The 21,860-nt window shown below is 41.4% G+C and overlaps 1 protein-coding gene across 3 annotated transcripts; it reads left to right on the top strand.

The window, feature by feature from the left end:
• The first annotated feature begins 1,438 nt into the window (after nt 1–1,438).
• ripk3 (receptor interacting serine/threonine kinase 3) lies at nt 1,439–21,645 on the top strand. 3 transcript variants are annotated; one of them, XM_062984482.1, is made up of 13 exons: nt 1,439–1,774; nt 5,891–6,096; nt 7,159–7,489; nt 10,722–10,879; nt 13,455–13,504; nt 13,864–14,031; nt 14,499–14,581; nt 15,771–15,858; nt 18,016–18,110; nt 19,576–19,648; nt 20,131–20,207; nt 20,369–20,456; nt 20,893–21,645. In XM_062984482.1, the coding sequence occupies exons 2-13, from the start codon at nt 5,951–5,953 to the stop codon at nt 20,997–20,999; spliced, it is 1,464 nt and encodes a 487-aa protein (XP_062840552.1). In that variant the 5' UTR covers nt 1,439–1,774; nt 5,891–5,950; the 3' UTR covers nt 21,000–21,645. The 3 variants fall into 3 exon arrangements, with proteins under 3 accessions (XP_062840552.1, XP_016850868.2, XP_003223896.3); XM_016995379.2 differs by having other exon boundaries at nt 1,444–1,774; nt 7,162–7,489; nt 18,013–18,110; XM_003223848.4 differs by having other exon boundaries at nt 1,444–1,774; nt 18,013–18,110.
• Nucleotides 21,646–21,860: the final 215 nt, after the last annotated feature.

The following is a 21,860-nucleotide window of genomic DNA, read 5'->3' as shown; positions in this document are numbered from 1 at the left end:
GACAGTTGCATTGACGAAAAGCAATAGGAAAAACTTAGCTGCGATCAGGACCTCATCTTCAAAGACTCTGGCAGAAACCAGTACAGGTGGTCCCGGTGGTGATGGGCACATTGCGTGCCATGCCAAAAGATCTCAGCCGGCATTTGGAAACAATAGACATTGACAAAATCACGATCTGCCAACTGCAAAAGGCCACCCTACTGGGATCTGCGCACATCATCCGAAAATACATCACACAGTCCTAGACACTTGGGAAGTGTTCGACTTGTGATTTTGTGATATGAAATCCAGCATATCTATCCTGTTTGCTGTGTCATAATAAAATACAGTAGAGTCTCACTAATCCAAGCTAAACGGGCCGGCAGAAGCTTGGATAAGCGAATATCTTGGATTATAAGGACTGATCAAGGAAAAGCCTATTAAACATCAAATTAGGTTATGATTTTACAAATTAAGCACCAAAACTTCATGTTATACAACAAATTTGACAGAAAAAGTAGTTCAATACGCAGTAATGTTATGTTGTAATTACTGTATTTACAAATTTAGCCCAAAATATCACGATATATTGGAAACATTGACTACAAAAATGGCTTGGATTATCCAGAGGCTTGGATAAGCGAGGCTTGGATTAGTGAGACTCTACTGTAATAATAATAATAATAATAATAATAATAATAATAATAATAATAATAATAATAATAATAATAATAATTTGGCTCCTTTTCTACACTGTTAACAATTGGCTAATATGGCAATTAAGGATGCATCTACACTGAATGCAATTTGAAGATACACCCATGAACTATTCAATGGTAACTTGCAAGATTTGTCTTTTCACCCTGGCAGCAATGAAAATTTGGGCCAAATTTACTGCTGATATTGTAAGTTGTTGGAAACTAGCCAAGTGGGGTTTATATATCTGTGAAATAATGTCCAGGGTGAGAGAAAGAACTCTTCTCTGTTTGAGGCAGGTGTGAATGTTTCAATTGGCCCCTTTGATTAGCATTGAATAGCCGTTCGGTTTCAAGGTCTGGCTGTTTAGTGTCTGGAGAAACGTTTTTCCTGAAAGGTCAAGAGAAAATGCTTCTGGAACGTGGCCATACAGCACGGAAAACTCACAGCAATCCAGTGATTCTGGCCATGAAGGCCTTCGACAACACATTGAACTTTCTGACTGTAAGAGCTGTTCAACAGTGGAACTCTCCGCATCGGGGTGTGGTGGAAGCTCCTTCCTTGGAAGCTTTTAAACATCTGTCAGGGGTGCTTTGTTTGTGCTTTTTCCTGCACGGCAGGGGGTTGGACTAGTCCATGCATGGGCAAACTTCGGCCCTCCAGGTGCTTTGGACTACAACTCCCACAATTCCTAACAGCCTACCGGCTGTTAGGAATTGTGGGAGTTGCAGTCCAAAGCACCTGGAGGGCCGAAGTTTGCCCATGCATGGACTAGATGGCCCATGTGGATGATTCTATGATTCTAGGAGTGCTGGTGCCTCAGCAAACTCCAAACCCACGGAGCCCATAGCAGCTCAGGTGGTGTCCAACTGCATTCATTCTACAGTGTAGACGCACCCTTGAGAGGCAGGAAAGCAAATCATTTAACAAACAAGCTGAGCAGACGTGAAAGAGAAAGTAAACCGCTGGAAGGGAAGCTGCTGGAAGGCTGTTTGAGCAGGAAGAGAAGCGGAAATGAAGAAAAGGCCAGCCATGTCTCCCAAAGCCTGAGGCCAGGCTCCCTTGCTCTCCAGGAGAGACAGAAAGAAGAGACAGAAAGGTACTGGGAGAACTGGAGATCAGTGGGGAAAGGGTGAGAGGGAGGGAGGAAGGAAATGCAGAAAGAGAGACAGAGAGAGAGAGAGAAAGGAAAGAAAAGAAAATAGGGCTCTTCACTTTTCTCAGTTCGCCCTGTCTGCACCTAGGCTGTGGAATGCAGAGGCTTGATGGCCATCTGTCAAGAGTGTTTTAATTGTGCATGGAAGAATAAGGTTGGACTGGATGGGGGTCTCTTCCAGATCTAGGATTCTTTTAAATGTCTATCTTTCATTTTGTGTATTTTAATACGTATTCAATGTCAAACTTTTATTTGTCTAACTTTTGTGTAGTTTCATATGTATTTTATGGAAATATGTTTTAATATGTGTATTCTGTGAAGTGTTGATGTGTTTTGATTATGTGTTTTGGCAAATGTTGTAACCTGCCTCGAGCCGTGCGGAGAAGCAAGTACAAAATAACATTATTATTATTATTATTATTATTACAGTAGAGTCTCACTTATCCAACATAAACGGGCCAGCAGAATGTTGGATAAGCGAATATGTTGGATAATAAGGAGAGATTAAGGAGAAGCCTATTAAACATCAAATTAGGTTCTGATTTTACAAATTAAGCACCAAAACATCATGTTATACAACAAATCTGGCAGAAAAAGTAGTTCAATACACAGTAATGCTACGTAGTAATTACTGTATTTACGAATTTCGCACCAAAATATCATAATATATTGAAAACATTTACTACAGAAATGCGTTGGATAATCCAGAACTTTGGATAAGCGAGTGTTGGATAAGTGAGACTCTACTGTATTATTATTATTTGAAACACAACAAGTTGAGTCCACAGCAGACATTCTGCTGGCTGTTGTATTGGATCACACGTCGGACACTTCCCAAGTGTTTAGGACTGTGTGATGTATCGGTGGATAATGCGTGCAGATCCCAGTAAGGTGGCCTTCTGCAGCTGGCAGGTGGGGATTTTGTCAGTGCCGATTGTGTTCAAGTGCAGGCCAAGGCCTTTAGGCACTGCACCCAGTGTGCCAGTCACCTTGACTAGCTTGTGCCAGAGTCTTTGCAATTCGATCTTTAAAATCCTCATATCGTGTCACCTTTTCTAGTTGTTTCTCCTCAATCCTGCTGTCACCTGGGATTGCAACATCGACAACCCTTACATTGTTTTTTAACACAATTGTGAGGTCAGGAGTATTGTGCTCCAAAACCCTGTCTGTCTGAATTCGGAAGTCCCAGAGTAGCTTGACATGTTCATTCTTTGTAACTTTTCCCAGCTTGTGATCCCACCAGTTCTTTGTTGCAGGCAGATGGTATTTGATGAGTCCCTCCGGGTGAGAAGGGCGGGATAGAAATATTTGAAATAAAAAAAAAATTGTGGCACAAGTTCCAATGAATCATCTGAGCAACAGTGTTATGCCTCTGCTTGTAGTCTGTCTGTGCGATCTTTTTGCAGCAGCTGAGGATGTGATCTATTGTTTCATCTGCTTCCTTGCAGAGTCTACATTTGGGATCTGTTGTCAACTTTTCAATTTATTATTACTATTATTGTTATTATTTTCTATGTACACAATAGCAGAGCACACATGCATATTAGGTCCAAGTGTCTGGGATTTGTCTCTTGAGTATCTGGGCATCCTCTGGGCAATGTCTCTGTAGACAGCAAATTCTTTCACACCAGAAGCGACTTGCAGTATGTTTTCAAGTCTCTTCTGACTTGATAAAAGAATCTTTTGCACAGAAGTCTATACAATTTCTATACCCATCTCCCCAGTGGAAGGGAATACCAGGGATTTTTGCAATTCTCGATTGCTGGTCGCACTTTTGGGACATCCTTAGGACAACTCATGTGTGCCGAAAAACATTTGGTTCTGCTATATGAAAAATTGGCTTTTAGACATTGGCGTCTGTTTGGGTCCTTTTAAAAATAAAACGTGCCTTTTCAGCATGAAAAACATATTTTTTTGTGCATCTAAAAAAACCCAAAACCAACCACATGAATTTCCAAGCAAACGAAATGTCCTGAAATAAGTCTTGAACTACAAACCTCTGGAATAGTTTATAGCTGTTCTCTTTCTCTCTGGCGGGATTTCCTTAGTGTTGGGACATCCTTTGTAACAAGCCAGAAAGTAATAAATATTCATCCCATTCCTATTAACAATAGCAAGCCCTTTCTAAACGAGGCGGCTGAAATCACGACGGCTCCAGGGTTGTGAAAGCCAGAGCGCCATAAATGGGCACATAAAAGGCTTTGACTGCACGCTACATTTCTGGTGCCGAAGATTGCTGTGCTGTGGCTGAGCTCGAGGAAGCGTTTTCTGCCTTTGTTCTCAATCTGTGTTGCTGAGTCACTAATTTGTACATTGTTCCGTCTGGGATTCGAGTAATAAATGAAAGGAGGTTTCACAAGCTTGGCTTTGGCCCACTCTGGATCTCCTCCCCACCCAAGTTCGTCGCCAGCCATCAACCACATCCCGTGGCATCGAAATCTCATCCATCAATTGTATGCTGCAGACCTGAAAACATTTCATAGATGAAAGTCAGGACAAGCGTGGCCACTGACATCAAAGTGCGGTTAAGATGGCCATTGGCCAGCACACATTTTGGTGCCTCAGATGTTAGCCCTGTTTCTAGAGGCCACGGTGGCGCAATGGGTTAAACCCTCGTGCCAGCTGAACTGCTAACCTGAAGGGTGGCGGTTCAAATCCACGAGATGGGGTGAACTCCTGTCTGTCAGCCCTAGCTTTCCATGTGGGGACATGAGAGAAGCCTCCCAGCAGGATGGTAACACATCCTGGCGTCCCCCTGGGAAATGTCTCTGTAGATGGCCGATTCTCTCACACCAGAAGCGACTTGCCTCAATTCGCTTCGGACACAATTTTTAAAAGCCCTGTTTCTGGGTCTATTTGACCTACTGATTCCAAAAATTGCACCAGTTTTCTCCTATCAGCTCACAGAACACATGCCATATGCCACTCTGCCTTCCCATAGAAAACCATGATAACTAGAGCTCATGTGGTCTATTCAATGCTATTTTCTGAATCAGTGCTCCAAACAACTCCTGGAACAGGCCTAAAAAGACACCTTGACAATATTTTGTTTTTTTGTTTTTTTGGATTGTGTGGCATTTTAATCGCATCTGATAGTGGGATGACAGAGGCATCAAGACACTAATAGAGAGGGCAGATGGGTGGACAATGACAAGTATCATTTCAAGTCATTAATCTGCTTCCTCACCATGACAGAGCGTTGAAAACATCACGGGTGGCATGCGCATAGGGATAAAAATCCTGCAAGACATGGAGTTGGGAGTATTCTGCCCTCCTGTAAAGTGGTTGTCCCTATTCTCCGGCTCTGCAGCCATTTATTGAGATTCTCTTCATATGGTTTCAGTTCCTTGCCCAAGAAAATGTTAAACCTTTCTGCACAGCCTAAGAAAAGATTATGTGTTGGCATTTTTTTTTTTTTGTCGTGTCAGAAGCAACTTGAGAACATACTGCAAGTCACTTCTGGTATGAGAGAATTGGCCGTCTACAGAGACGTTGCCCAGGGAACGCCCAAATGTGTTAGAGCATTTTATCTCATGTCCCTGCATGCTAGAGCGGGGACATGGATTCAAACCAGCAGCCTTCAGGTCAGCAACCCAACCTTCAGGTCAGCAGTTCAGCCAGCACAAGGGTGTAACCCATTGCGCCACCGCAACTCCTTATGTATTGACATGATGTGTGTGCCTGTAAGTTACTTATGGTGACCCCATGAATTTCATTGGATTTTCTTAGGCAAGGAATACTCAAGAGATGGTTTTGCCAGTTCCTTCCTCTGAAACAGAGTCTGTAGCACCTGTTATTTCTTGATACCCCATAGACAAACTATTAGTAGTTGACTGTGCATTGCTTCTATGTTCAGATGGAATCTGGTGCTGTTAGGGTATTTAGGCCATTACATGATGTTCTGCTCACTATAGATGCCTCTGAAGGAGCTTCAAGACTGATTTCAGAGAGGGATTTGATCCCACTACTACCTGCGCCATACCTGTGTGTGTCACCTTTTGCTATTTCACTTGACACTAAAGTCACCTCCGTCTGTTCTTTTCCTCCACATTAACACAGGGTTGAGCATGAACCAAAACTGAGCCACCCCTCATTGCTGGCAGAGGAGCGTTTGCAAAGATGGCTGCTTGCAATGAATTCTACGAAGAGATCAGCCGCGACAGCATCAAAGACTTTAAGTTCATCAGTCAAGGGGCCTTTGGTACCATCTTCCGGGCTCGGCATCAAGACTGGGGAATTGATGTGGCATTGAAGATACTTAGTCGGTAAAAGCAAGGGCTGGAGAGTATGATGGGTTAGCTCATAAAAAATGACTAAATATCATTTGGAGACTGGAAACTCCTCTTTGGACTCTTCTACATTGACCAGGAAAAGGGGGCCTGTTTGGGACTCCTATGCTCAGGGAACACGAAATGGTTGTCAAGACAGTTGCAGCTGGTCCTGGTTAAATTCTGGTTCAACATTTGAGTTTTTTCATATGTTAGTAGAACCCAGAGCAAGCCCATATTAGGCAGCCTTGCCTTGAGTTAAGCCAGATCATCCTCATGTGGTATTTAGCTACTGCAGGGCTGATATATCCTCACACCAACCTAAGAGGTCAGTGTAATGTACTCTTTCATATAGTCAATGGAAAATTATTCCTTGAAGATCTTCAAGTTTGGCTATGAAATTTATCAGGCAGAGACCCCCAGCTTGAGCGTAGCATCAAGACTCTAGACTTTCTAGTGTTTCAACAGTGTGATCCAATCTTGTGTCTCGTTCTGAGCACCACAATTCGAAAAGGATATGGAGAATCTGGAATGTGTCCAGAGAAGCGTGGCCAAAATAATCAAAGGTCTGGAAGCCAAACTTATGAGGGAGCTGGGTATAATTTAGAAGGAACATAATAGACATGCTTAACAATTGGAAAGGATGTCACATTGAGGAGAGGGAAACTTCTTTTCTGCTTCTCTGGAGACTAGGACACGGAGCAATGGATTAAATTGCAATGCAAGAGATTCCACCTAAACATTAGGGAGAACTTTATGAGGTTTTTGGGAGTGGAATACAATAGATTCCACCTAAACATTAGGAAGAACTTTATGAGCTTTTTGGGAGTGGAATAGGCTGGATGAAAGTGTGGTGAAGTCTTCTTCTCTGGAGGTTTTTAAGCAGAGGCTAGATGACCATCTGGCAAGAGTGCTTTGATTGTGTTTCCCTGATAGTGGTGGGTTGGACTAGATGACCCCTGAGGTCTCTTCCAACTCTATCATTATCTGATTCTAACCTTTGCTTCCATCCCTTTGTTCACTTTTCCCTTTTTACGCTGTTGCTTCCCATCTGTCCAGCAGCTCCACTTCTTTCACCCAAAAGGAACTCCTGAGTGAAGCCCGGGCCATGGACAAGGCACGCTTTCTCTACGTCGTGCGTCTCTATGGCATCTTTGTAGACAAACTGCATCTGGAAAGTCCCAGGGTGGGCCTTGTGATGGAGTACATGGAAAATGGCAGCCTATCTGATCTGATGAAACAGGTCGACTTTATTCCTTGGGCCCTTCGGTTTCGCATCCTCTACCATGTGGCTCTGGGGATGAATTTCCTACACAGCCTCAGCCCTCCGTTGTTACATCTCGACCTCAAGTTGGGCAACATCTTACTCGATGCTGTTTTGGATGCCAAGGTGAGTTGTTCCCCTGCCCCCTTTTAAGGTCAAGCACAGGTGTAGCTTTATGGGAGAGTAGCAAACAGGGTCATTGCCCCAAATCACCACCACCATCACCACCATCACCTTTCTTTATTTCCTTACTTTCCTTCCAATTGGGAATCTGTTCAATTTATTTATTGATTTACTGTATTTATATACCACTTTTCTCAACTCTGGGAGACTCAAAGTGGCTCACAACATACCATATATACTCAAGTATAAGCCAACCCGAATAATAATAATAATAATAATAATAATAATAATAATAATAATAATAATAATAATAAACTTTATTTCTACCCCGCCACCATCTCCCCAACGGGGACTCGGGGCGGCTTACATGGGGCCATGCCCAAAACAATACAATATAACAGAATATAAATAGAACAACAAATCATAACACATCGAACAATACAATAAATGATAATATACACTATATTACGCAAAATCAGAAGAACAATAAAACAGGGCGGGATGCATGAACACTAAGTTAAAACTCGGGGTGAGAAAAGGAATAAGAGTAAAAACCACAGAGAACAGGGTCATAAAGTAGTGGTGCAATCTGGCGGACAGAAATTGGAGGAGAGCAGCAGAGGGGATGTAATATAAGCCGAGGAACCTAATTTTATCATAAAAACTGGGAAAACGTATTGACTCAAGTATAAACCAAGGGTGGGAAATGCAGCAGCTACTGGTAAATTTCAAAATAAAAATAGATACCAATAAAATTGCATTAATTGTGGCACCAGCAAATTAAATATTTTTGAATATTTACCGTATTTCAAAGAAAAACAGTAAACTAGCTCTGTAAGTGGAAAAGTAGGGTCAACAAAAACAATATGGTATTAACAATAACTTAACAACAACAACAAAACTTCATTTGTACCCCGCTCTATCTCCCCATGGGGACTCAGGCCGGCTTCCAACATAGTAACAGGCAACATTCAATGCCTATATAAACAATGAAGAGCTAGATATAGATCTATAATTATATATACAGTAGAGTCTCACTTATCCAAGCTAAACGGGCCGGCAGAAGCTTGGATAAGCAAATAACTTGGATAATAAGGAGGGATTAAGGAAAAGCCTATTAAACATCAAATTAGGTTGTGATTTTACAAATTAAGCACCAAAACTTCATGTTATACAACAAATTTGACAGAAAAAGTAGTGCAATACGCAGTAATGTTATGTTGTAATTACTGTATTTATGAATTTAGCACCAAAATATCACGATATATTGAAAACATTGACTACAAAAATGGCTTGGATTATCCAGAGGCTTGGATAAGCGAGGCTTGGATTAGTGAGACTCTACTGTACTAATTTCATATATGCATTTTCCCCTGAAACATTTGCAAGTCCTCTATATATGCATTTCCCTCCTGCATCTATCTAAAATCTCTATATGTATGTGTGTGTGCATTTCCCCTGTAATATTTACAAGCTCTATATATCTGTATTCATATATATCTAGCTAGACATCTCTCTATATAGATAATTATATCTGCATAGAATTTGCAAAGACTTGCAAACATGTGAGGCGAAATTCATATATAAAAATAATGTATACCCATAGATACAGATATACAGGTATATGGAAATCTCTAGAGATCTATATGTATATAGAATTTGCAAAGACTTGCAAACATGTGAGGGAAAATTCATACATAAAATTAATATATAAAGAGAGATACAAATATTTAGGTACATAGGGATTGCAAAGCCTTGCAAGGGGAAGTGCCTACATATCTGTAGCAGAGATTAACAAATATCTCAGGGGGAAATGCTTTTGTAAGATTAATAGGTATATATATATTCTTCTTCCTGACTTGCAAGGGTTTATTTTCCTTTTCAAAACATTCCCTTCATTAAGAGGAGGGAGGCTTTGGAAAAACAAACACACTGATAAGGGAGGAGAGAAATATATCATATATGGCAAACAATAGCCTCCAGGTTCCACTGCCTGGCTTGACCATTATAAGTCGAGGGAGGCTTTTTCGGCTGATAAAGAGGGCAGAAAAACGGTAATAATGACAAAATTGAATGCCAAACATACATGTAAAACCAAATCATATATCTAAAACAGTAAACACATAACGATGCATTAAAACCAATAAAACATTTAATATGAGATAAAAACAACATTTAGATATTACGACAAGAATTAAAACATCTAATATAAACATTAAAATCATATGATCCAAAATCCAATGCGATTTTCTGGCCTATAAATTAAGTAAAATAGCACTAAACACATTTCAAAAGATGATATAACTAAACCCACCCTCCACATTTGCAGGTTTCACTTTTGCAGATTTGGTTATTCACTGATTTAAGTAATACATTCTCTCTTGGAAACTCAAGTGTGACTCTGTGGTCAACTTCTGCCATAGGGCTGTGTTGGAGGGCCTAGAAATTCCTAAATTAGACAGAACACTTCTCTAGGGATTTGCAGGTTCTCCAGCATGATACTGCGGTCAGCTTCTGGCAGAAATTGTTCACAGGGTTGCACAGGAGGGCCTAGATATTCCTAGGGAGGTGTTCTCTTAGGTGAAAAAATAGTGTTTTTTTATCTGTGTGTTGGTGCTGGTCTTGTGTCTTTATGTCCAGCCAATGTGGAGGGCTAACTGTATTTACAAAATTAAAGTACCGTATATACTCAAGTGTAAGCTGAGTTTTTCAGCCCTTTTTAGGGCTGAAAAAGCCCCCCTCGGCTAATACTCAAGTGAGGCTTATATTTAGGTCAACTTATACTTGAGTATATAGGTAATCAGAGTTGGATAGTCTTATCTTATTAAAGTCTTTTTATCTTAAATTTCAGTTTTATGTAAACATTTAACCTACAGATGCCTCAATTAATGTAATTTTATCAGTATCTATTTTTATTTTTATTTTTGAAATTTATCAGTAGCTGCTGCATTTCCCACCCTCGTCTTTTGCTCAGGTCAATAAGTTTTCCCAGTTTTTTGTGGTAAAATTAGGTGCCTCCACTTATATTTGGGTTGGTTTATACTCGAGTATATACGTTAATTAAAAACACATCATTGAGCTGTAACAGAGATAGGGGTGTCAAACTCCATTCATTCTGCAGTATAGATGCAGCAATAGTCCAGTGTGCAAACTTATATACAACGGTGACTCACTTTTATAATGAATGCATCTCATTTTCTGTCATTTACATTTCACCTTATATTCCTCAATTCAGGTGGCTGATTTTGGACTCTCTAAGTTCAAACGTGGGACGTTTCGGAGTGGTAGTCAAGCCTCCGTGGAAGAAGAAGAGTATGGCGGGACACTGGAGTACTTGCCACCCGAGGCTTTTGCTAATCCCTACAAGCCAACCCCTGGCACAGATGTCTACAGGTGAGCGCATGGAATGGGTGCCTCTGTTATGTAGTGAGGCTGGCAGTTAGTAGTACACTTATCTGTAGCATCATAGATCTAAGGACAGTCCCACCTAGAGCTGCCAGACTGAAAGCTGGGGAAGGATCCTTTCCCATTAATGAATTATGGAATCCTTAAGCTGGAAGAGACCCCAAGGGCCATCCAGTCCAACCTCGTTCTGCCATGCAGGAATATGCAATCCAAGACCATCTGACAGATCCATATTCTGCTTTAAAACCTTCAGAGAAGAGACCACCATGGTCCTAGGCAGTATATCCACTGTCAAACCCTCAATAACTTCTTGCTAATGTTTTGGTAGAATAGTCCAATGAGAGGCAGCTAGGTTAATAACTGGGGCAGCGTACATGGAGCACACAACTCCCATGTTGCGTCAGCTCCATTGGCTGCCAGTTAGCTACCAAGCACAATTCAAAGGGCTGATTTTGGCCTATAAAGCCCTAAATGGCCCCAGCCCAGTTTCCCTGTCCAAACGCATCTCCCTCTATGAACTACCACAGAGATTAAGATCTTCCAGGGAGGCCCTGCTCTTGGTCCCGCCACCATCATAGGCACAGTTGGTGGGGATGAGAGATAGGGCCTTCTCAGTGATTGCCCCTCAGCGAGATTAGATCAGCCTCTCTGTGCTGGTACGGCTGTACCAGAAGCTCCGACTTCATTTTCTTGTTGCTAATGTTTGCAATCATAGGACAGGCTGCCTGTCAATCATCAAGTTTGATTCCGCCCCTTTTTCAGGGCTCTGGGAGGGAAGGAGCCATTTTTAAGTCAGTCTCACTTAGGAAGCTAAGCTATAGGACGTAGACCAGCTCGTCCGGTAGAAAGGCTTCATATCTCAAGAACATCTGGGGATATAGAACATCTGAGGAAACAGAAACAGAAATTACAGGGGAAAGGTCCCAAAAGCTCTGGCTGATAGCTTACAGCCTCTCAGCCTCACATCTCCTGAGGGAAACAGCCCTAAGTTTCTAAAGACTCAAAGAGAGAACAGCATCACAGATCACAGATCCATGGAACCCCAACTGAAACATCTGCAAGCCTTGACTGGTAGGTCCACTCGATACCCAGACGCATTTGGAATTGGTAGTGGGTCCCACATCAGCTAGGCCCATATAATAGACAGCCTGGGAGAGGTTATAAGAGGGTTTTCACAGTTATCCAAAGCCAATTGCCTGTCCCCTGGGGACAAGACTGAAAGGGTCAACAGTTTATTAAGGAAACTTTGATGTGTTATTTGACTCATTGAAGATTTATTATTTGTTCATCAATAAAGACTTTGTTATCACATTAAAGACCCAAAGGACTATCCTTGCTTGTTCAGGAAAATTCTCAACAACCTCTCTTTCGAGGCACCCTGGCTTCCCGCTGGGCATAAAGTATACGTCCTATACAAAGACAATAGTTACAGGCCCAGTGCGTGACAGAACACCCTCCCTCTTGTCCTTTAGAAAGATGGTAAAGATCCGGCTGTGGGAACAAGCCTTTGGGGCAGTGCAATGAGCCAATAATAGGAAACCTACTCTACTGATCGGAGCCAGCATAGTGTCCTGAGTTGGTTTAAACAACTGATTTTACAGTAGAGTCTCACTTATCCAACATACAGGCCGGCAGAATGTTGGAAAAGTGAATATGTTGGATAATAAGGATGGATTAAGGAAAAGCCTATTAAACGCCAAATTAGGTTATGATTTTACAAATTAAGTACCAAAACATCATGTTATACAAAAATTTGACAGAAAAAGTAGTTCAGTACTCAGTAATGCTATGTAGTAATTACTGTATTTACGAATTTAGCACCAAAATATCATGATGTATTGAAAACATTGACTACAAAAATGCGTTGGATAATCCAGAATGTTGGATAAGCGAGTGTTGGATAAGTGAGATTCTACTGTAGATATAACTGATTTTAATGTTTATTGTTTTTAATGTTTTACTGTTTGTGTATATTTATAATTATTTTATGTCCCGGCATGGAATGCTTGCCGTATATATGCTGAGTCCCCTTCGGGGTTCAAACTACAGGAAAGGAAATTCCACCTGAACTTTAGGAAGAACTTCCTCACAGTGAGGGCTGTTCGGCAGTGGAACTCTCTTCCCCGGAGTGTGGTGGAGGCTCCTTCTTTGGAGGCTTTTAAGCAGAGGCTGGATGGACATCTGTCGGGGGTGCTTTGAATGCTATTTCCTGCTTCTTGGCAGGGGGTTGGACTGGATGGCCCATGAGGTCTTTTCCAACTCTACTATTCTGTGATTCTATGATTCTAGGGAGGAATATAAATGTTTTAAATAAATAAATAATGAATAAGATAGATCCAATAAGACCACAACATTGGCAGGCTGAGCCATGGCATTTGCCTCCCAATAGTTAGCCCTACTTCAAAAACAACATCCTTGGCACTCAACCTCCCTATTCATAGGAGCTCTGCAAAAGCTCAGGTGATGGAACCATTGAAAATGGCATTCTTGGAGAACAGGGCGGCCTTTGCTAAGAGGGAAGCCATTCTGCCTTGGCTCTAATCCACTTCTTTCTCTCTTTCAGCTATGCGATCGTCATGTGGTCCTTGTTATCAGGCGAGGAGCTTTATTCAAGTGAGCTTGCTCCTTCTTTTATGGTTCCTTTCTACCTGGCAGCCCTCCACATTTGCTTCGATTAGAAGCACAGAACCCCTGCAAAAGTGTATGTGTGTATGTGTGTGTGTGGGAGGGGGGGGGGGTGTTTAAAAAATATATATTTTTAGCTTGAGTGATTATCTCTCTAAGGATCCAGAGTTATTCCAGTGCAACTCGGTCTTACTGAGAGACATAGAGATTCCTAGAGACAATGTATTAATCAAATCCTCGAAAAACGAAGCCTGCAAATGTGGAGGACCAACTGTATGCATGTCTGTGTGTATATGCATGTCTCTATGTGTGCTTTTTACTGATGGCTACCATCTGTGCCTACCCAGATATCCCCGCTGGCGCCTTGCGTTCTCTTCTCAAAATACACATTCCCAAGGGCGAAAGGCCAAGTACAGAAAATCTGGAGAAGATCGATGTGCTGAAGGTACAAGATGTGGTCAGGCTTATGAAAAGGTGCTGGCACAGTGACAAAGTCCAAAGGCCATCCTTCAGAGGTAATGAAAGTCTTGCAAACTGGAGTCTGAGTGGACCTGCAGGACAGTTGAATTTCCTTCTGTACAAAAAATGAAGTTTGGGGGTGCATTTATTTAAATACTAAACCTTCTGAGCCACAGAAAGAAGGCATTTCATCAAAGACCCCATCTATACAGTAGAATTATTGCAGTTTGACCCCACTTTGGCTGAAAGCTATAGAATTGTGAGAGTAGTAGTTTTGCAAGGTAATTTTGTCTAAAAGCCTCAGAAGAGTGGGGTTGAAAACACACAATGAATGCTATTGTTCTGAATGGCCTTCAAAATGGTTTTGCGCTTTCCTTGCATTGTGTTGTTTGTATGTCCATGTGAATGCCAATTTCAAATTGTTCTAAAATTTGGGCTGGGGAGGCAATTTGCGATGCCCAAAACATGAATTGCCAAATGGAACAAAAATGAACATTACTATCTCTTTTTCCATTTTGCTCAGATTGCAGGCAAGAAATGGAGGTTGTATCTTCCTGCTATCAAGGGCACATCATGGCTGCTGTCCATGAAGTTCAGAATATTTTGGTAAGTGGAAAGAAAACCACAGAAATTCTGAGTGTACTTTTGCATCCAGCCACCAAATGGCAAGAGGGGTCTGACTATCGTTTTTTTCCTTTCTCCGGCAATCATTTTAGGATACATCAGTATGTGATGTTTTTTTCCAATGCCCATATGAAGCTCTCTGGGAGTGACAATGGCAGCAACATGGATAGGATTTGTCCTTACTTTCCCTGCTATGACCTTTTTCAAGATGCCGTACACATATTTACATGAAAGTCAACATTATGTGTTGTCAAAGGCTTTTGTGGCCGGAATCACTGGGTTGCTGTGAGTTCTCCAGGCTGTATGGCCATGTTCCAGAAGCATTCTCTCCTGACGTTTCACCCACATCTATGGCAGGCATCCTCAGAGGTTGTGAGATCCTCACAACCTCTGAGGATGACTGCCATAGATGTGGGAAAAACGTCAGGAGAGAATGCTTCTGGAACATGGCCATATAGAACTCACAGCAACCCATTATGGACTCTTGTACCAAAATTAGGCAACTGTCTTTTGTCTATCTACTCTTTTATGTGAGATGTACTTAGTTGGTAGACAAAAGTAAGTTTTGGAACTTTACCAGAGGTCCCTTCAACATTGCCAAATAAAATCCAGATTATCCACTTTGAATTGGATTATATGAGTGTTGATAATTTAGATTATATGACAGTGTAGTAGGGGCTACAATACCTACCAGAAACGAAGGAACCCAACAATGATGAATGCAGGTTACTAGTTCTGTGTGGATAAGCCCATAATTTTTTTAGAAGAAGAGAAAGTCTTTTTGTGGAATAGAAAGATGGAGGAGAGTTTTTTTCTTGGATACATTTCCTTAAGGTTAATCTGTCAAAGAGCATATGCTTCAGGGTCCCCATGTAAGCTGTAGAATCAATTATGTTGGATGCCACTTTAAGTGCCATTGCTCAGTGCTATGGAATTCTGTGAGCTGTAGTTTGGTGAGGCACCTGCACTTTTTGGCAGAGCCATCTAAAGACCTTGTAAAACAACAACTCCCAAGGTTCCATAGCATTGAGCCAGGGCAAATAAAGTGGTGCTAAACTTCATGAAGTCTGCAATGCAGATGCATCTTATGTCAACAAAGGCCACCTTGATAATTAATGGCATTCTTCCCTTTCAATCCTTGGAACTAATTTCGTCTTGTCCTTTTTAAAAGTTGCAGAAAAAAAGTTCCTCAAATTCCCTTGGATTAGAGGAGCGTTTGGAAACATTGCGAGTTGAAGAATCTTCATATAAGCCGAACGGTGAGTACAAATGGAGTTGTAATGTTAAGGTTGTAATGAAGCCAGAGCGGCATAGTGGCTTGACCATTGGACTATGACTCTGGGAAACAGGATTTGAATCCCTGCTTGGCCTTGACTCAAAACTACAGGAAAATGGAACCCACTAAACATTTGAAATAATTTATTGATAGTAAGAGCTGTTTGACAATGAAATTTGCTGCCTCGGAGTGGAGTCTCCTTCTCTGGAGGTTTTTAAACAGAGGCTGGATGGTCATATGTTGGGAATGCTTGGATTGTGCACCTTCTATGGACAAATGGAATTGGACTGGTTGGCCGTTGGGGTCTCTTCCAGCAATATGATCCTGTAAATACTTATTGGGTGACTTTGGACAAGTCACACACTCTCAGCCCCACAAAACCCCATATTAAGCCCCCCCTAAAATTGTTGTAAATCAGCAATGACTTGAAGGCATACAACAATAGAAGACCTATATATATGGAACAATATTGTCAAGTCAAGCTTATCAAGTTTTATTTGACGCTTAGACCATAGATTTTTCACGTATAAGGCAAACAAATAAATACAGGAAAACCAGATTATTAAATACAATATAAAATACACCAGTAAAGGTAAAAGTAAAGATTTTCCTCTGACATTAAGTCTAGTTGTGTTTGACCCTGCGGGTTGGCGCTCATCTCCATTTCTAAGCCGAAGAGCCGGTATTGTCCATAGACACCTCCAAGGTCATGTGGCCAGCATGACTGCATGGAGCGCTGTTACCTTCCCGCAGAAGCAGTACCTATTGATCTACTCACATTTGCATGTTTTCAAACTGCTAGGTTGACAGAAGCTTGGGCTAATAGCAGGAGCTTACTCCACTCCCCGAATTCAAACCGCCAACCTTTTGGTCAGCAAGTTCAGCAGCTCAGTGGTTTAATCCACTGCGCCACCAGGGATCCCTTTAAAATCCTATATAAATAATTAAAATGCTACATAGATCAATGGCAAGATATGCCGTTAAAATACTACATAAGATACTACCTGAACTAGCACGTGCATAATTAAAAACTAGGTAAAACCAAGTAAATAAGCATTATTAAACCTTAAGCTGTGAACACCTTGGATATAAACAGAACTGTTAGTTAAAAGTATCTCTAGCACAGTCAACTGCAATATCAGAAATTAGTCTTCCCCGGATTTTCTGTGCTGCCAGGGCAAAAAGAGACATCTTGTGAGTAACGACAGGCTTAGTGTCAGCCAAAAGGTAAAAAATATTTTCTGACAATATTGGTTTGAAGGAGATCAAGAATAGACCCCAGGATTTTAATTCTTGGCTCAGAATACAGAGGGCAGGAAAACAAATAGTGAGGCAAATCCTCAATTTCCAGGGCCCGCAAACACATAAACAGAGCCAGAAGGGTGCCTGTGTATCTACCATCAATCATCACTGTGGGCATACGTTGAAAACAGGGCTGTGAAGGCTTGCCTAAGTTTTGGAAATGTGAGCCAAGTCAGGTAGATAGCCCTATCATGGTCAAATTTGTACAGTCTGAACCAGTGGGAAAATGTGGAGTTATTAATAGCCTGCCTATCCTGGTGAGCACCGTGATTAAAAATATATTCATGGAGCTTCTCACTTGAGTTCAAGATGGAGAGCTTATCAGACAGAGTGGGGTGAAATTCAAGCAGTTTCTGATATCTTGTATTCAAGACTTTTGCTATTTGTTCAGAACATGCCTTGGAGAGAACCCTAACGGATGAATCTTTTACACTTCTCCAATAATTAAATAGGGTGAAGTGAGCACGTGATCTACTTGGGGGAGACCAACCTCTGCCTGGACCAAGGCTGCCGGGGTGCCCGGTGGGAGTCTCAGTAGTTTATTAAGAAATGTATTCTGGGGGGCCCCAGTTTCAATGTCTGAGACTCAAGACAGCAGCACCATACACAATCTGGGCTGTAACTTTACTCTGGAATATTTTAAGAGCTAGGACAACTAAAGGATCCCCTGCAATGTTGTAAAATCTGAGGATTGCTTATATATGGAACAGTGCTGTGTCCTCTCCAAGAAAAATATTGGGGCTCATGGGTGATACAGTCAAAAAAGGACAACATTTCTAAGCTTTGTCAAAATGAAAATAATCAGCTTACCAATAATTCCATTGTTTCCTTTCAGAAGCTACGCCCCCAGCGACCGTTTCCAAAAGAAAGCAACAAGGGAAACCTTCAACACCGGTGCCTCTTCAGCGTAGCCAGAGTGAATACATTGAGAAAGTAAGGACATGACAATTCAGGATGGAAGGAACATGTGTGATCTTTTTAAAAAACTAGGTCTAAAACTGAGTTTCTTTATAAATAGGAAACTCATTGTTGGAAAAGATGTGAAGACATCTACAGTGTAGAACGAATGCAGTTTGATAATTCTTTAAATGCTCTGGCTCAATGCTGTGGAATCATGGGAGTTGTAGTTTGGTGAGGCTAAAGATCACATGAAACAAAAACGCCCAGGATTCCATAGCATTGAGCGAAGGCAGTTAAAGTGGTGTCAAACTGCATGAATTCTATAGTACAGATCAGTGCTTCTCAACATTCCTAAAGCCATGACCCATTAATACAGTTCTTCATGTTGTGTTGACCCTCAACCACAAAATTATTTTTGTTGCTACTTCATAACTGTAATTTTGCTACTGTTATGAATGGTAATGTAAATATCTAATATGCAGGATGTATTTTCATTCACTGGACCAAATTTGGCACAATACCCGATATGCCCAAATTTGAATACTGGTAGGGTGGGGACTGATTTTGCCATTTGGGAGTTGTAGTTGCTGGGATGTACAGTGTTCCCTCACTACTTCGCAGTTCACTTTTTGCGTATTTGCTGTTTCGCGGTTTTTCAATAAACTCTAAAAGACGATTATAAATCATCAAAAATTACAATTTACAGCCTAAGGAAGGGAGGAAGGAGAAGCCAAAGGGAGAGAAAAGGAGCCCAAGCGGCAACGGGAGGAGAAGGAGGTGATTTACCAACACACGATTGGTTGATAGAGACTTAAAATAGTGTATAACTACTAAAATAATGTATAAATATTAAAATTAATATAGTGTCCCTACTTCGCGGATTTTGACTTATTGCGGGTGGTCCTGGAACGTAATCCCAGCGATAAGTGAGGGAACACTGTATAGTTAACTTAAAGTTAAAGAACATTCAAATCTCCACCAACAATGGAATTAAACCAATCCTGACACACAGAACTGCCATGACCAACAGAAAATACTGGAACGGTTTGGTGGGCATTGACCTTGAATTTTGGAGTTGGAGTTCAGCTACATCCAGAGAGCACTGTGGACTCAAACAATGATGGATCTGGGCAAAATTTGGCATGAATACTCAATATGCTCAAATTTGAACACTGGTGAAGTCTGTGGAAAAGAGACCTTGAAGGGAAGGACAGAAACCCCTTTGGCCTTCTCTGCCAAAGAGGTTTCTAAAACCATTAGAAATATGTGTTTGTGATGGTCTTTCGCGATCCCTCTGACATTCCTTGTGACTCCCCCAGGATTGAGAAACACTGGTATAGATGCACCCTGGGAGAAATAGGGGCAAGCTGATGAGGACTTCAGCTACTGATCAAAGTTGGCATGGGAAGAAGCACTTTTTCGATATACATGAACTGAATGTTTATAGGCCTGGTATAAGAGGCTGTGGCCATTTACGCAAATGATTTTCTTCTTCTAGGAAGCTGAGGAGGCAAGCAATGAAGAGTCCTATCATCCAGAAGTGAAATTTCGGGATCGGCATAAGCCCCCAGGTCTTTCTTTGCCTTCTCCCAGCCGGGATAGATTGCTTTAAGACAAATTGAAACTCAAAAGGGTGCATCCACACTGTAGAATTAATGCCAATTGACACCACTGCTACGGATCACTGCTGTGGACACCTGGGAGTTGCCATTTTAGTAGGTCTTTAACCACCTCTGCCAAAGGGTGCTGGTATTTCACCAACTGGAATTCCCAAGAGACCTCACCAAACTACAATTCCCAGGATCCTATAACATTGAGCTGTAGCAGTTAAAATGGAGTCAAACTGCATTAGATCGACAGTGTAGATGCACTCAGAATCTTCGTTCATGAAATCAGGCCAAGGGCTAAATATAGCCGAAAGGCTAAACCTTGCCTAGATTCATCTCCTAATAAGGAAGTTGCCCAAGGGTCTATGATAAAGATTCTAGCATGTGGACAACCACTTTGCAAGAGGAACTGTAATTTCTTCTTCTCTCTCACTTGGTTCCTAAAGATGGCAAACCACCCCGGCCCCATTCGCACACTTACCTCTACCCATCTTATCAACCTGGATATCCACACTATCCACAGGTAAGAGAATGTTGGGGTATAATATCAGGGTACAGTATCAGGGTTAACATGGCTAGGTGAACTGTAAAGGACCGGAGAATAATTGTGAAAAGTTAGCCAAGGGTGCATCTACACTACAGAATGAATCCAGATTGCCACCACTTTAACTCTCCCATTTTCAGTATATGTGTTCGCCACCCCACCAAGTGGATTCTGGACCAGCATCTCAGGATCATTCCCTTCTGCCACATTTTGTCTACAGAGGGCCATGTGAGTATTTTATAGGAAAATAACACAACCTTCATTGTTGCAACTGATCTTGGGGTGCACCTATACCATATAATGAGTGCCATGGGAGTATCTTATCGGAAAATAACACAGCCCTCATTGGCCCAGCTGACCATGGGGTGCAGCTGCACTGTAAAATGAATGCAGTTTGATCCCACTTCCGCTGTCATGGCTCAGTGGTATGGAATCCAGGGAGTTGTAGTTTGGTGTGGCACCAGCACTTTTTGGCAGAGCTTGTAAAACGACAACTCCCAGGATTCCATATCATTGAGCATGGCAGTCAAAATGGTTCCAAACCTCATTCATTCTACAGTGTAAAGGTTCCCTTTATCTCCTTGAGCTGCAGCTTGGTGGTAGATTTTCTACCCCATTTTTTCCCCTTAAAAAAGCCAAGAATGATTTCTTCTCTCTTCCGCAGATGGCGGCGGCGTCCACTTCTCTGGATACAACGTCTCAGGAATCCAAATTGGAAACAATAACACTATGCACTTCGAACGGACTCAGACACCTGGAAAAAAGCAATAACTAACAATGCAGAGTGCAGATGGTTTCTTATGGACAATTCCCTTTTCTTGGCCTGGAAGGTCATTTGGTCCAAATCGAAATCCCATCATCACTCTTGTCTCCACCGGTTTGCTTTCCGACTATTTGCGTAATTCCGTAAAAATGTTCGTGTATCTAAATGTGACGTATTGTTTGGAAATCTGTTGCTCACCTACCTTGATATAACCCACATATATACATTTGTGGGAGCATTGTAGAAAAAGGTGTTTGGAACCTCCCTGGATAATGTTATGTGAACATTGGTTGTAATTTATGCTCCACCAGCAGATGTCCTGAAACTTGGCCAATCTTTGTTTCTCCTGGAATTTGTATGACAAACATTATCATGTGCATCAGTTCAATGGCTTTGACCGCTGTACAAGTACAGTATATTCCCCTTTACATGGACTCACTATCCATGGATTACCCAGAGTCCAAAAGAAATATAACCTCCGGAATGTCTTTGTGAGTGTCTTTACGTCCTCCAGTGTGATTCTATGGTATGCTTCCAGTTCAAGAATACTCTAAATATAGAGTTTGCTGTTATCCATGCTTTCCAGTATGTATGGTATGGAATATATCCTGGCAGTGAAAGGTTGAGAATAAAATATACTCCTGGCTCTCCATATATCCGGGTTTATTTATTTTATTTATTTCCCACATTTATATCCCTCCTTTCTCACCTGAAGGGACTCAGGATGGCTTACAACAGTGCCAACAATTAGATGTCCATACAAACCAATATAAAACAGCACATAAAACAGTTAAAACTATTAAAATACATTATGAATTAAAAATATATACATTTTAAACATAAAATCAGATCCGTTCTTCCTCATGCTT

This window comes from Anolis carolinensis, chromosome 6 (genome assembly GCF_035594765.1).
Source record: "Anolis carolinensis isolate JA03-04 chromosome 6, rAnoCar3.1.pri, whole genome shotgun sequence".
In the NCBI taxonomy this organism is placed as follows: domain Eukaryota; kingdom Metazoa; phylum Chordata; class Lepidosauria; order Squamata; family Dactyloidae; genus Anolis; species Anolis carolinensis.
Note: the sequence above shows the minus strand (reverse complement) of the source record. Positions and strands in the feature narration are given on the sequence as shown.